This window comes from Mobula hypostoma, chromosome 13 (genome assembly GCF_963921235.1).
Source record: "Mobula hypostoma chromosome 13, sMobHyp1.1, whole genome shotgun sequence".
NCBI classification, from domain to species: Eukaryota; Metazoa; Chordata; class Chondrichthyes; order Myliobatiformes; family Myliobatidae; genus Mobula; species Mobula hypostoma.
In genome coordinates this window covers 12,534,583-12,550,327 of record NC_086109.1, presented here as the reverse complement: position 1 = coordinate 12,550,327, position 15,745 = coordinate 12,534,583, and the positions used below count along the sequence as shown (strand labels likewise).

Below are 15,745 nucleotides of genomic sequence, written 5' to 3'. Positions count from 1 at the left end.
TGTCATTATACACCAGTCATTGAAAGTGGGTATGCAGGTACAGCAGGCGGTGAAAAAAGTGAATGGTATGCTGGCATTCATAGCAAGAGGATTCGAGTACAGGAGCAGGGAGGTACTACTGCAGTTGTACAAGGCCTTGGTGAGACCACACCTGGAGTATTGTGTGCAGTTTTGGTCCCCTAATCTGAGGAAAGACATTCTTGTCATAGAGGGAGTACCAAGAAGGTTCACCAGATTGATTCCTGGGATGTTAGGGCTTTCATATGATGAAAGACTGGATGAATTAGGCTTATACTCGCTGGAATTTAGAAGATTGAGGGGGAATCTTATTGAAAGGTATAAAATCCTAAAAGGTTTGGACAGGCTAGATGCAGGAAGTCTGCTCCCGATGTTGGGGAAGTCCAGAACGAGGGGTCACAGTTTAAGGATGAAGGGGAAGCCTTTTAGGACCGAGATGAGGAAAAGCTTCTTCACACAGAGAGTGGTGAATCTGTGGAATTCTGTGCCACAGGAAACAGTTGAGGCCAGTTCATTGGCTATATTTAAGAGGGAGTTAGATATGGCCTTGTGGCTAAAGGGATCGGGGGTATGGAGAGAAGGCTGGTACAGGGTTCTGAGTTGGATGATCAGTCATGATCATACTGAATGGCGGTGCAGGCTCGATGGGGCGAATGGCCTACTCCTGCACCTATTTTCTATGTTTCTATGTGATCTGATGAATACCTTATAAAGCCTCAGTTCTTGGATAACTTCTCAACACCGAATGAAAAATGTTTTATAATCCCACCGTTATCCCACCGATTGGGATTAGGTTTAAACACAATGGCTAAGTGGCCTTTTCACTTTTCTTCACCAGACTGTTATTGTTGTTCATTGCTCTAGTTGCAGAAACAAAAATGCTTTGCTGAAGATGTTTTGTATCTCTGCACTTGTTCACGTCAGTATATTGCACAATAGTCACTGAGAAGTTTTCCAAAAAGTGATGGAGCAATGCAGAAAGAGACCGGAACTTCTGTCAGTGTATAGCAACCACTGGTACTTCTCCATATTCTGTTAAGTCAAGTAAAAAGGATAGAAGTTCTAAGCACATCAATGTGTAATTTTTGTATTTTAAAGTATACAGTATATGTCTGACTATGCATCTTTGCAACAATAATTTCCTTTGGGGTAAATAAAGTTTCAGCTTTCCTTATCTTAACCTCTCTTATCCTTCACTGAAGGTGAACATTACACAGTTGACAGCAGTGACTGATGCAATAGAGCCAGCACTCATACTATGCAATGTACAGAATCTAAGCAGATATAAATTCACGGCTAATACGCTGCACTGTTTCCCCCAGGACAAATGTAACAAACCCAAAGTAACAAAAGCTCTCCGTGTAAACTGAATTATTTTATCATTTATCTATTTCTAAACAATTGTAAAGTCAGCAACAAAAATTCAGGACAAAATAAATGAGCCACATTCTTGGATCACCTCAACCCTCACACTACAATGAAATCAAAAGCAAAACATACAAAATGCTGGAGGGACTCAGCACATTAGGCAGCATCTATGGAAATGAATAGATAGTCAAGATATCAGGCTGCTACCCTTACTTACCTCCTCTTCTCAGCCTGTTATTTCCCCCTGGGTCCCATCCTCCTTCCTTTTTTTTATGGTCCACTCTCCTCTCATATCAGATTCTTTTGTTTCTAGCCCTTGACCTTTCCCACTCACCTGTCTTTACCTATCACCTTCCAGCTAGCCTCCTTCCCTTCCTCCCAGGCTTTTTATTCCAAAACATTCCTCCCTCATTCTCAGACCTGAAGAGGGGCCTTGGGCCAAAATGTAAGTTATCTATTCTTTTCCACAGATGATGCTGCCTGGCCTGCTGAGTTCCTCCAGCATTTTGGGTGTGTTGATTTCCAGCAAATACAGATTTTCTTGCATTTGCTATGAAATCAGAATTGAGCAATTAACATTTTTAGTTAAGCTTCAAGATGCCGCCAATATGTGGCGATTCTCCGAACAGCTCCAATGGGAATCATCAAATATTCCCATTTAGGACAACTGCAGCTAATTTCCCAACATACAGTATGCCGGTGATATTAAACCTGATTCTGTATTACTTCTCCAATATGTGTGACACGTGAGAAGTGTTTTCACTTGTACTGAAGCTCTCCTCAGACTTCATCTGCCCTAGGAATCACGCAGCATGAATCTGGATTAATCACACTTCGACTGATGTTGAAAGATCTAACCAGGTGAACAGGGATATTGGGAAGCTAGCAACTGAGAATCTGAGCAAAGGTATGCAGGGTTGGGGTATAGAATTGATGTTTCTTTCTGAGACCCTTCATCAGGTCTCATGTCGTGTTTCTCTCGTGTCTCATTTTGATTGAATCATCATCAAGGCAGGTTCAGATTAATGTACAAATCTTGGACTGTAAGTCCATAACTCCCTGAGATTTGGAACAGAGGGAGATGGTAAAGTAGGTGTTAAAGAGAGCTTATGGATTTGGATGAACATTTAACATTCAAGAATTCGTGTTGCAGAAGAAACTCATCAGATTGGTAGTTGTACAACAAAAGACATAGGAGCAGAATTAGGTCATTCTTCCTTTAGAATCTGTCCCACCATTTCATCCTGGCTGATTTAATTTACCTCTCAACCCCATTTCCTGCTTTCTCCCTGTAACCTTTGATGTCTTTTCTAACCAAGAACTTATCAACTTCTACTTTAAATATATCCAATGACTTGGCCTCCACAGCTGTCTGTGGCAGTGAATTCCACAGATTTATCACCGCGTGTCTAAAAAAATTCTTTCATCTCTGTTCTATAGGAATGTACTTGTACTCTGAGGCTGTGCCCTCTGGTCCCAGACTCCCCTACTACAGGAAACATCCTCTCCACATTCTCTCTATCTAAGCCTTTCAATATTTAATAGGGTTCAATAAGAACCACTCTCATTCTTATAATCTCCAGTGAGTACAGTCCCAGAGCCATCAAATGCTCTTCTGGGCAGTACTAGTGGTGAGGTAACTTTCAATCTCGGTCACAACACTCAACATGGGCTCTTTCCCTTTCCACCGTTAAATTTTCACTATGAACATTTTCCCCAATGACTCACCACAGCTAACATTTTAATTAAGCAAAAAATAAAATTTAGACCATAAGACCATAAGATTTAGAAGCAGAAGTTGGCCATTTGGCGCATCAAGTCTGCTTCTCCAACTTCCGGAGGAACATGGTGAATCAGGTGGAATCTACAGAGGCAGAGTGATCAACATTTCAGATTAATCTCCTGCTTCGGAAACCTTCCAGCCATTTATTGTTCCTTCCGATCAAATCATTTGCTGTTGCTTGCACCTACCGTTTTAAAACTTCTCACCAATTCATTCAGTCTTGGGGAATTGCTTAAATGTTTCTGTATTGCTAAATGTAACTGAAAGCTTTTCAGATTGTCACATACCACACAGCAGTTGGGTCACTGTGGTTTTTTTGATCAAACTTCCCGCTGACTTCTTCTTCCATTTTATTTTACAGTTATTTCTCTCTGAGGACAGATAGATCCGAGCTGGATCCTGTGAATAAAATGATGTGGCCTTCGATTATTCTGATTGGTTTCCTACCTGGTGAGTGACAACCAGCGCTGTACATTCGCATAGTCATTGTTGGATTGGGGGTCGTACACGGTTTCCACAACAGTGCTTGAATACCTGTAGACATAAAAGATATTGGAAAATGGAGTTCAGAGTACACTCCTGGAGGAACTCATCAGGCCAAGCAACATCTGTCATGGGGACAGGAAATGACAACAGTTTGGGTTGAGACCCTGCATCAGGTGTGAGTGCAGAGGGAGATAGTGTACATAGGAGAGGGGGAGGTGTGAGACTGGGTCCAATAGGTGGTCAGGAACTGAGGAGGGGTGAAGCACAACAGGCAAATGGAATGGGGAGGAAAAGGGGTGGAGTTTGGAGATGGGTGAGAGGCAGAAGCAGATAAAGAGAAAAGGTGAATAGTGTGGAGCCAGGTGGGGAGAGAATATGTCCAGCTGGAGAAATCTTCTAGAGGCTGTTAAGCGAGAACATCAGGTCTACCTTTGTTGGAATCTTATCTCACTCTGCAGGGATCACTATGACAATTGACATTATTGTCTTGAAATCAGTGTCATTTCTGGGCCATTTCAGTGGGCCAATTAGTAAAGAACATTACTAGATCTGGAGTCAAAGGTAAACTAGGGTGTGTAGGGATGAAAGATTTCTGTCCTGAAAGGCCTTTCTGATCCAGATGGGATTTTGTCAGTCTGGTAGTTGATCATTATCATTATTGATATGTGTTTTAAACCAGAAGTAATTAATAAATCATCTATACAAACTCTCAATGTATCCTCACAGAAATTAAAATTGCACCTGAATTTCTAGACACTAAAGTAGTAATGACCACTGTTACACCACCTTCTAATTAGACAGAGAAATACTTGATAGGTACAAAATATAAAGTTTCCATCAGAACCAGAGGGCCTGGTTTTAGACATCATGAGGGGTTTCTTTCTGCAGTTTATAAACTTGTCTGTAAGTGAGGAGTAAATCAGGACACCAGTCTAATGGAGAGGACTGAAACATGATCTCAAATGATCCTACCGACCCCATCTCAATAGGTTTCAATAGATACATTTAATGTCAGAGAAATGTATACAATGTAAATCCTGAAATTCTTTTTCTGAGCAAACATCCATGAAAACAGAGGAGTGCCTCAAAGAATGAATGACAGTTAAATGTTAGAACCCCAAAGCCCCCCCCAACTCCCCCTCCCATGCATAAGCAGCAGCAAAGCAAAGACACAGCAAAAAAGCATCAGCACCTCCCACTGAGCACTCAAGCATGCAGCAAAGCATTAATAAAGACACAGACTTGCAGTATCCTGAAGATTATTCATTCACCCGGTAACTTAACATACTACAGGCTCTCTCTCTCCCTGATAAGGGAAAAGAGGTGTCCCTGTTTCACAGGTAGAAGGGAGATTTAACAAAGGGACTCGTTGAATTATGCTGTTAAAAGTCTGTTGCGTCGCATTTTCCAAGCCCTGTGCCCAAAAGACTCGGGCCTCTGGGAACACAGCCTGTAGCCAGCTCGCCGCTTACAATCTTCCGCGTACTCCCACGACTCACCAGCCTTGAATCCGCCTGCCTCCAGAGCCATGAAAAGCCGGCACGCTGGTCTTCCAGGCTGCATCTTTGGCATATCGAAAAGCGACCAGTCGTGAGGCCCCAAAAGCAGGTCCCATTTCCGCCAAGAATTGAATTGAGCATGTAACCTTCAGATCAGGGACTGCAAAAGAATCTTGAGGGGGATAAAGAGAGCTACCAAAGATAGAAATAGAGCTGTTTCTGAAGATGCAAGCAAAGGAATTGCCGTTAGGCTCCGCCTCCAGTTCCAATTTCCTGGAATCTGACACACACACACACACACAAAAAAATCTGGGAGCATCCCAAGTTAATTCGTTGGGAACTTTGTGAATATTTGAAAGGCTGATAGGAGGTAATTGATAGTTCAACACTGCGTCTCTCCCTCAGTACTGCACTGAAAGGTCAGCCCTGGGTTTCTGCTCAGGACTCTGGAGTGGGAAGTGAACCCACAATGTACTGACACAGGGGAGAGAGTACTGACACAGCTGACACAGTAACAGCACTGACTGCACCTCAGACCAAAATCATTGGCTGTGGTGTCATGGACCACATGTTGGACGTGACCTGCACCTGTTTTCATCGTCATGTTCAAAAATATTAGTTTGCATTAGTTTGCTACACATGCCCTTACACTTCCTCCCTCACCACCATTCATGGGCCCCAGACAGTCCTCCAGGTGAAGTGACACTTCACCTGTGAGTCGGCTGGGGTGATATACTGCGTCCGGTGCTCCCGATATGGCCTTCTATATATTGGCGAGACCCGACGCAGGCTGGGAGACAATTTGCTGAACACCTACTCTCTGTCCGCCAGAGAAAGCAGGATCTCCCAGTGGCCACACATTATAATTCCATGTCCCATTCCCATTCTGATATGTCTATCCATGGTCTCCTCTATTGTCAAGATGAAGCCACACTCAGGTTGGAGGAACAACATCTTATATTCCGTCTGGGTAGCCTCCAACCTGATGGCATGAACATTGACTTCTCCAACTTCCGTTAATGCCTCATCTCCCCTTCATACCCCATCCCTTATTTATTTATTTATTATTATTTTTTTCCCCTTTTTTTCTCTCTCTCTTTTTTCTCCCTCTGTCCCTCTCACTATAATGGGCTCTCCTCCCCCTTTCTTTCTCCCTAGGCCTCCCATCCCATGATCCTTTCCCTTCTCCAGCCTTGTATCCCTTTTGCCAATCAACTTTCCAGCTCTTAGCTCTATCCCTCCCCCTCCTGTCTTTTCCTATCATTTCAGATCTCCCCCTCTCCCTCCCACATTCAAATCTCTTACTATCTCTTCTTTCAGTTAGTCCTGACGAAGGGTCTCAGCCCAAAATGTCGACTGTACCTCTTCCAATAGATGCTGCCTGGCCTGCTGCGTTCACCAGTACTTTTTTTGTGAGTTTGCATTAATTGTTCCTTTCCCCGCAAATCTGAAAATAACTCCCTCAGTTTCAGGTGCATTGTGGGCAGAGAAATATGTAAGAGGAGTTGTGGGAAGAGTGATCACAATCGATTGTCACTATGGAGCAACGTACCGCTCACACACAAAGTATTGGTGCCGTGGACGGACTCGTCACTGTTCAGTTTTAGTGGAAACAAATAGGCAACACGGACGGAGTGGACGAGTGTCAATCACAGATAACCCGGAACAGGGAATATTTATTGTTACTATGGAGAATCTTCAAACCAGAGATACAGGATGGTACAGCTGTGGAATTACAACAGTCGGTTATGATCCATTATTTTACGTAGATCTACAAGTATCTGTTGGTAGGTTTCTTAGTGAATAACTTTGTGCCTTCAGTAAAATAAATGTCTCATCCATGTTTCCCCTGGGAAGGGTCAGTGCACTAGATGTCCTGGGAAGTGACGATGTGCTGATCCCAGGGTTAAGCTTGTAAAATGCAGAAATGTCCATCTCATGGATGTGTCTGAAGAACAGCATTCTCCTCCTCCTCCTGCTCAGCCTCAGCACAGATTACAAGATCCTTGTCCAGGCATTGTCCACCCCTCACTACCTTTGTATTAATATCAGTGCCAGAAGTTTCCCTGTCTACGGAAGGTCATTTTCTTATGAAAGCCACCAAACATGTGACGGATATCTCACAAGTTGCTGCCTTTAAGCACTCCGTGGCAACTTTATTAGGTATCTTCATAACTAATAAATAGGCCACTGAGTGTACATTCATGGTCTTCTGCTGCTCTGACCAACTCACTTCAAGGTTCAGATACTCTTCTGCACACCACCATCATAACACATGGTTATTTAAACTCCTGTCATCTTTCTGTCAGCTTGAACCAGTCCGGCCATTCTCCTCTGACCTCTCTCATAAAGAAGGCATTTTTGATCACGGAATTGCTGCTCACTGGATACATTTTGTTTTATTCACCACACTGTTGTGCATGAATATCCCAGGAGGTCAACAGTTTCTGAGATCCTCAAATCTCCCCATCTGGCACCAACTATTATTCCATTGTCAAAGTCACTAAGATCACATTTCCTCTCCATTCTGATGTTTTGCCTAAACAGCAACCGGACATCTTGACCATGTCTGCATGCTTTTATGGACTGTGTTGCTGCCACATAATTGACTAATTTGATATTTGCATTAATGACTAGGTGAACAGGTGTAGCTAATAAAGTGGCAGAAGAGTGTTTGATTTTCAGATGTTCATTCAGTGTCTGATTGTTGAATTCCTTCCCACAGAACCTGTGTCTGTTCCTGTGCTTCGATATCTGTCACCAGCAAATGTCTCACGTCTCGGGGGCTCAGTGTCAGTTTCCTGTGAGTGTTTCCAGGGATCTCTTCCCATTCAGTATACTTGGTATGAAGAAACCTCATCTGGGTATCAAAAGGTATCAGGCACCAATAAACTGGCTTTACATTGTCAATCCTTCAACCAGCAGCACCATCGATATTACTGCAGAGCCTTGAATTGGCTTGGAGCAAGATCCAGTGCAACGGTTAATGTGACAGTCTTCAACAACGGAGAGATCTGCAGCTACGTGACAGAAATCAATGGCACCAGTAAGTTCTAATTTTGAGGCAAGATGTATTTAAATATTTTTTTTTGTTACTCTGTTACTGCTGCTCATATACTTCTAGTGAGGGTAAGGAATTTCTTTGCATTTGTAGAAGCTGCACATTGCAGCCACCATGGTGTAGAAATAAAGTGTGGTAAACAGTTAAGTCTGTCACTTCCTCCTGGAAGATGTGGAGCATCTAAACATAGTTGGACTTGCACCTCCAGAAAAAAGAGAGAATTCCATTCATACTTTTGTCGAGTTGTGAGACAGAGACACTATCATATAAACAAAAGGAAGGACTCTAAAGAAGACACAAGCAGTATGAAAGAAATTCAAGTATGTCGGAGGGCAGGAGTGAGTGTAGTTGCTACTACTAAAGAGAAGGTGCTTGGGAAGCTGAGAGGTCTGAAAGTTAATAGGTTGCCTGGACCAGCCAGACTACACCCCAGCGTTCTGAAAGAGGCAGCTGAAGTGATTGTGGAGGCATAAGAAGTGATCTTTAAAGAATAACTGGATTCTGGAATGGTTTTCTAGGACTGGAAAATTGGGAATGTTCCTCCACTCTTTAAAAATAGAGGGAGGCAAATGAAAGGGAACTATAGACCAGTTAGCCTGACTTCAGTGGTTGTGAAGATGTTGATGTTGGACTCCATTATCAAGGATGAGCTTTGGGTTTACTTGAAGGCACATGATTAATATGGTTTCATATAGGGGAAATCTTGCCTGAAAAATCAGTTAAAATTCTTTGAGGAAATTACAGGCAGGATAGATGAAGAAAGTCAGGATTCTCTAGATGGCGCTCATGGTGTGAGGTCACTTCTTGGCTTCGCTCTATTACCATTTCATTTTATATCTATGATCACCTTTATTTAATTTACTTTTAAGTTTGGATTTTGAACTTTGAAGACACGAACAAAGAGACAGTTACAAGACCTAAAGTCCGAGACATTAAACCTGCAAAAGAAGCCAATGGCGATGGAAGAAAGAAACACGATCCTAAACAACCTGTCTTAACTTATGAATTGATGTTGAATTTGTTCCGTGAACAAGCTGCAGAAATACACGGAAGTTTTAAAGACGAGATTAAGTCAATTACGGATTCTATTGATGTGCTCGACCATCAAGTTCAACAGCAACAAAACGAAATCGCTGAACTGAAGGAGAACGCATGAAAGAAAGATCAAAAAATCGGGAGTTTGGAACTAAAAGTTGCTTCGACAGATAAACAGCTGGAGAGTCTTAAATCCAAGATTACTGATCTGGAAAACTGATCCAGAAGAAAAAACTTAGGTTTAATTGGTCTCCCCGAGGGACTTGAGACAGGAGACCCTTCAGTATTCTTTTCTGAAATTTTAAAGATGAAGGAGAGTCAGTGGATATTGTTTACTTGGATTTTTAGAAGGCCTTTGACGAGGTGCCACTCTTGAGGCTGCTAAGGAAGAAGCCACAGTAGTACTGGAAAGATTCCAGAATGGTTAGAGGATTGGCTGGCTGGCAGGAGGCAAAGAGCGTGAACAAAATGGTGCCTTTCCGTTTGGCTGCCAATGACTCCACAGTGGTCTGTGTTGGAACCACTTCTTTTCACATTTCATGTCAACGATTTGGATGACAGTATTGATGGCTTCGTGGCCAAGTTCGGGGACAATAAAGTCAAAGTGAAAGTCAAAGTCAAAGTTTACACTGTTTGTTTTCCATTGATCCTGTTTACAGTTACTGTTCTGTAGATTTGCTAAGTATGCCTGCAGAAAAAGAATCTTAGGTTTATGTGTGGTGAGATGTATGCACTCTGATAACAAACTTTTACTTTGACTTTGACTTTGATGAAGGAGTATCTCATTGAATCCTATCGAATATTGAAAAGACTAGAAAGAGTGGTTTTAGAGATACAAACAAGGCTGAGCTTCATCCATTTCCTTGCATTTGGTCCACATCCTTCTAAAGCTTTCCTGGACATGAACTTGTCCAAATGTATTTTAAATAGTGTATTTGTACCCACCTCCAAAACTTCTTCTGACTTTTTCCATGCACATACTGCTCTGTGTGGAAAACACTACCCCTCCCAGCCTTCTAAGACTCTTCTCTCACCTTCAGATGAGACTCTTTAGTTTTTGACGTCCCTAGTCTGCAATAAAGACCGTGATTATCCATCATACCTTTGTCCCTCTTAATTTTTAAACCAAGGTCACCCTTCAGCAGAGTTCACTTCAGGGCAAACAGTCCCAGCCTATCCATATCCCAAAACTTCCAATCCCAGCAGAATCTTTGTGGATGTCTTCTCTAAATTAATCACACTCTTCCTCTGGACAAGCTGAAGTCTTGTCAACATCCTTTATAGCTATAACATACCATCCCAACTGTGCTTAATGCCCCAACCAATGAAGGCAAGCATGGCATTTGCCTTGGTCAACACTTTGTCCACCTGTGTTGCCACTTTCAGGGACCAATGAGGTTGCACACCTCGCTCCCGACAGTGTAAGTTGTGTTTGTTTAATTTCCCAAAATCCCAAAATTTCACAGATCAATTCCATCACCTGTTCCATTGGCCACTTACCTAGTTCAAAGTTCAAAGTAAATTTATTATCAAACTATGTATACCATAAACAATCTAGAGATTCATCTTCTTGCAGATACCCACAAAACAAAGAAACACAACAGGATCCACGACAAACCACACACAACAAAAACTAACAAGCATCCAATGTGCAAAAGAGGATGAATCGTGCAAATAATAAGAATATGTAAACAAATGATACATAGAACATGAGTCACAGAGTCCCCAAAAGTGAGTCCACAGCTGCAAAGTCAGTTCAGCGCTGAGGCGAGTGAAACTGGTCCAGGACTCCTGTATGTCCTACCCAATGGTGGTAGTGTGAAGAGAGGTAGATGTTTCATATTCAGACAAATGGGATGGGCTCAGGTGGAAGGATTGTGCTGGTACTGTCACAAGTGCGGAGCGAGGGTGGGGCCCAAATGCAGGACACAAACACGTTTTGTAGGGTTAACTAAAGAGAATTTATTAATAATTACAAGGAAAGCCATGATGCAAGGATAGAACAGAAAGAAATCAAGGAGAGAGCAAAGCGGAAGCAGGAATAAGCGTAATGGACTGGGAACAGGACTAGGTGTGTCAAGAAAGCAAGGGAAATGGGGAAGAAACGACACTGGACAAGACACAGGCCCTTAACAAGACTAGGATACTGGGCCTGGGCTAGGACTAGACTAGGAAAGCGGGACCTGGACGAGGAACTAGGAACTTGGAACCTGGACAAGGACTCCGAGCCAGAGACTGGACAGGGACCCGGTACCTGGGTCTTGACTCGGGCTCGGACTCCGGATCTAGGCGAGGACAAGACGTGGTAAGGCAACAGGATTGGACGAGGAAGATAGATAGATAGATAAATTGGGTTTCGTTACAGCCGCACCAAGCAAGAATAGAGCATAAATATAGCAATGCAAAAACTACAAACAATCAAACAACAAAATGCAAACTATGCCAGATGGAAAATAAGTCCAGGACCAGTCTATTGGCTCAGGGTGTCTGACCCTTCATGGGAGGAGCTGCAAGTTCGATGGCCACAGGCAGGAACGACCTCCCATGCCGCCCAGTGTTGTATCTCGGTGGAATATGGCCGAAGTCCAACAGTAAAAGGTTCAATATCCAGTCTACAAACATGTTCCTTGATCGTAATATGACCCGGATTGCACCATCTGTTGTTAACCAGAACAGTAAGCACCGAACTCCTTTACGCTTACCGCTCTCAGTGCACTTCCGGTCAGCCCGAACGGTCTGGACAGGACGAGAACACAAAGCTTTGACTTGGACTTGGACCTGGACTTGGAACTGGAACCTGGAACTTGGGTCCCGGACATGGACTGGATACTTGAACCTCGGAGCTTGGATTTGATCCACGAAACCTGGACCTGGACTTGGACACGAGGAGACAGTTCCCAACACAGGGTAGCGACAGACAGTCGGGCCTACCCTGTGGAGGCGAGGACAAGAAACACTGAGCCAGGGCTCCTCTCAGGACACAGGACAGAGTCGGAACTCTTTTTGACACAGGGTCAGGACCCTTCTAGGGCACAGGGCTGGGACCCCTTTTCGACACAGGACATGGAGACGGAGACCACATAATGATAGACAGTTTCTTCGCTGGACACAAGTGCGCTCCAAGCAGCGGCGAGATCTTGACTCCCCCCGGCGGGTTATCTTTGATGGACCTGCTCTTGCAAGGGAAGGCGAATTGCTGGCACTTGCTTCAGGAGGAGACTTGGCTTGCTGCGGCAAGAAACTTTGTTGGCTCCGGCAAGGTGACTTTGGCTCGCACTAGCTTCGGTGACCTCGTTAATGCTCCATAATGCTCTCGCACCGAACGGCTGAAAGCCGGAGACTTATAAACTGCCGGTTCAGTCGAGAGTAAATTGCCCTTAATCCAGAGGGACACGGGAAAACAGGGAATTAAAGGGAAACAAGGAGTCAACTGTCCCGATCGTAACACAAACAAAGGAAGTTTAAAGGGAACCTGATCCCGACCATGACAGGTACAGAGTAACGTGGCTGAACACTGGTTCATTTTCCAGATCCCATTATAAAATTCGACAACTCTTTCCACTGTCCACCACACTACAGTGTCATCTGAAACTTATTAATCATGTGACTTACATTATCATTACAAATTATTAATATCAATGACAATAACAGTGGTTAATGAATAACAGCACTGATCCCGATGGCACACCACTGGTGATAAAGTCTGATGTTGTCAGACTTCACAATCACAATCTTATCCCTTCCGCCAAGCCTATTCCGTATCCATCCAGTTAGCTCACCATGCGAGCTCACATTACAGATCAGTCGACAATGCAAGATCTTGTCAAAAGCCTTGCTAAGCTCTATGGGCTAAAGACTACTGCCCTGACCTCAGCAGTCCCTTATATTATCTCTTCCAAAAAAGTCAGCCATATTTGATTGAAAGAGGATATCCCATGCCCAAAATCACATTGACAATCCCAAATCAGATCTTGTTTTGGCAAATTCAGGTAGATCCTGTCTCACACAATCACCTCCAGTAAGTTACTCACCAGTGATCTTGTGCTCACCTGCCTGGAATGGGACTGGATCAGTAATCTATTGACTCAGAAATGTGGAAACACGCTGAGACATTAGTGGGCAGTGACAATGATGACTCCAGTCAAATAAAAATCTTTACTTGTGAAGAACTGTGAGCACGTGATGAGGGACGATGCTGTTGTCTTCTCAGTCCATGTGGAATTCAATGATAGCAATTGACAATGTGGGCAGATTCCTTAGAACACAGTGACAGCTTTAAATAAAACATCTTTGTTTATTATTATTATGTTCTTTATCTTTTGTGTTTTTGTGCTGCAGTAGACCAGAGTAACAATTATTTCATTCTCTTTTACACTTGTGCACTGGAAATGACATTAAACAATTTTGAATCTAGAGTCTAGAATCTGCTTGTGTAAATTTGATTTTATCAGTCCATATTCTGAAAAACTTCTCCCTCAGTTTCAGGTGCTTTATGGGCAGAAGATAAAGTGAGAGGAGTTGTGGGAAGAGCGATCACAATCGATTGGCACTATGCACTAATATATCGCTCAAACTCAAAGTTTTTGTGCCGCATATGGGATCGCCGATGCACATCCAGAGTGAATACAAATGGGCAAAATGAGCAGTATGGAAGAATGACAATCAGAGATAACACATCCCAGGGAATATTTACTGTTACTATGGAGCACCTTGACTCTAACGATACAGGGGATTACATATGTGTAATTACATCATCTGGCAATTCTCCAATATTTAACGTGTATCTACAAGTATCTGATGGTAGGTTTCCCATTGATTGACTTTATCTTTCCACTGAAGTGTCTGATTCATGTTTTCTCTGGGAAGTGTCAGGGCAGCACCGATATTCCGCGGTCTGTTACAGTGCAGGCCCCCATGGGGAGGGTGCCTGTTTCAGGAAACCCCACTCCAGTTGCTCTCATCCAGTGTGGGGTCTGACCCACTGGTTTCCAGTGGGAGGCTCAGCACATTATCCTGCTTCTGAACCGTATGGAACGTTACTCTGTCAGTGGTTTGCATTCAGACTAAAACTAATCATCTGCTATTAACAGGTCAATGAGAAACAAGTGTTACACATGGTCTAAACACTTCAGAAAGCATAGAAAGGGAATCAGATCCAGATCACAACAGATTGTGTTCAGTCCTCCCAGGGCAGACTGTTCTGTTTCCCATCCCTGCTTCGTGGATTAGTCACTCCCACCCCTACCCTGCACTCTCTCTGTGCTCTCATAAACCACCCGCCGGCACCCATAGACCATACACTTCCCGGCAGCCAGTCTCCCCATCCAGCCCATTTCTGGTGGGAAATAGAGCAATGGGGTTAGGGAGAACTTGGGATACAGTCCAGCACAAGAATAGATTCTTTGGCCCACCATGTCTACACTGACCATGATATCATTCTAAGCTATTTCCATCTTATTGCATGTGATCCATATCTCTCCAATTCCTCCCTTTTCATGTCCATGTCCAAAAGCTTCTTAAATATTGACATGATATCCCTTTCACCAACTGGTCTGACTGTGTGTTCCATGCAGTCACTACCCACAGTGTAAAGAAAAGCTTGTCTCGCAAACATCCTTAAACTTTTCCCCGATTACATTAAAACTATGCTCACACTGATTTGATATCTCAATTCTGGGAAAATGATTCTGACTATCTTCCCTATCTATGGTCTTCTAGAACTTTATAGACTTCTATCAGATCTCTCCTCACCCTCCTACAATAAAGCGAACACAAACCAAGTTTTTCAAACTTCTCCCCATAACTAATACACTCCTATTCAGGAAACATATATTTATTTATTTATTTGTTGGTTTGTTTGGAACACCATGGAATCAACCCTCCAACCCTCGGTCCACACCGCCCAGCAATCCCCAGATTTAACCATAGCCTAATCACAGGACAATTTACAATGACCAATTCACTTACCAACTGGTAGGTCATTGGAATTTGGGAAGAAACCAAAGCACCCGGAGGAAATGCACACAGTCAAGGGGAGAAAGTACAGACTCCTTACAGACAGTGGCAGGAATTGAACCCAGGTCACTGGTACTGTAAAGCATTGTGGTAACTATTATGCTACTGTGTCACCCCTGGTACCATTGTGGTGAGCCTCCTTACCCTCTCCAAAACCTCAACATCTTTCTTATTGTGTTGCAACCAGAAGTACGCATTATGTTCTCAATATAACCTAACCAGAGTTTTATGAAGCTACAAAATGCCTTGTCAGATTTAGTCTCTAACATGCAGAATGAAGAAAGAAAACGTGCTGAATGCTTTCATTACTATTATGTTCACTTGTGTTGCCAATTTCAGGGAGCAATGGACTTGTACCCCAAGAACTCTCTGTACATCAATTCTGAAGGGACTCAGATTTTAAATTCCAGGTGACGTCACACTCCCCTAATGAATAAAGAGTGTTTGAAGGCCCTGGGCCTGTGCTCATCAGAGTTTAGA

The 15,745-nt window shown here is 43.2% G+C and overlaps 2 protein-coding genes across 2 annotated transcripts in view; one reads left to right on the top strand and one right to left on the bottom strand.

Annotated features, from left to right (window-relative positions):
• LOC134355857 (uncharacterized) overlaps window positions 1–15,745 on the bottom strand; it is a 545,005-nt gene that overhangs the window by 176,336 nt on the left and 352,924 nt on the right. The window lies entirely within an intron of this gene.
• The window catches only part of LOC134355435 (uncharacterized), a 68,521-nt gene that overhangs the window by 33,826 nt on the left and 18,950 nt on the right, over window positions 1–15,745 (top strand). The window contains exons 6-8 of the mRNA XM_063065304.1: window positions 6,621–6,941; window positions 7,880–8,200; window positions 13,730–14,050. Coding sequence (XP_062921374.1) covers window positions 6,621–6,941; window positions 7,880–8,200; window positions 13,730–14,050 — 963 coding nt within the window. The remainder of the gene's footprint in view (window positions 1–6,620; window positions 6,942–7,879; window positions 8,201–13,729; window positions 14,051–15,745) is intronic.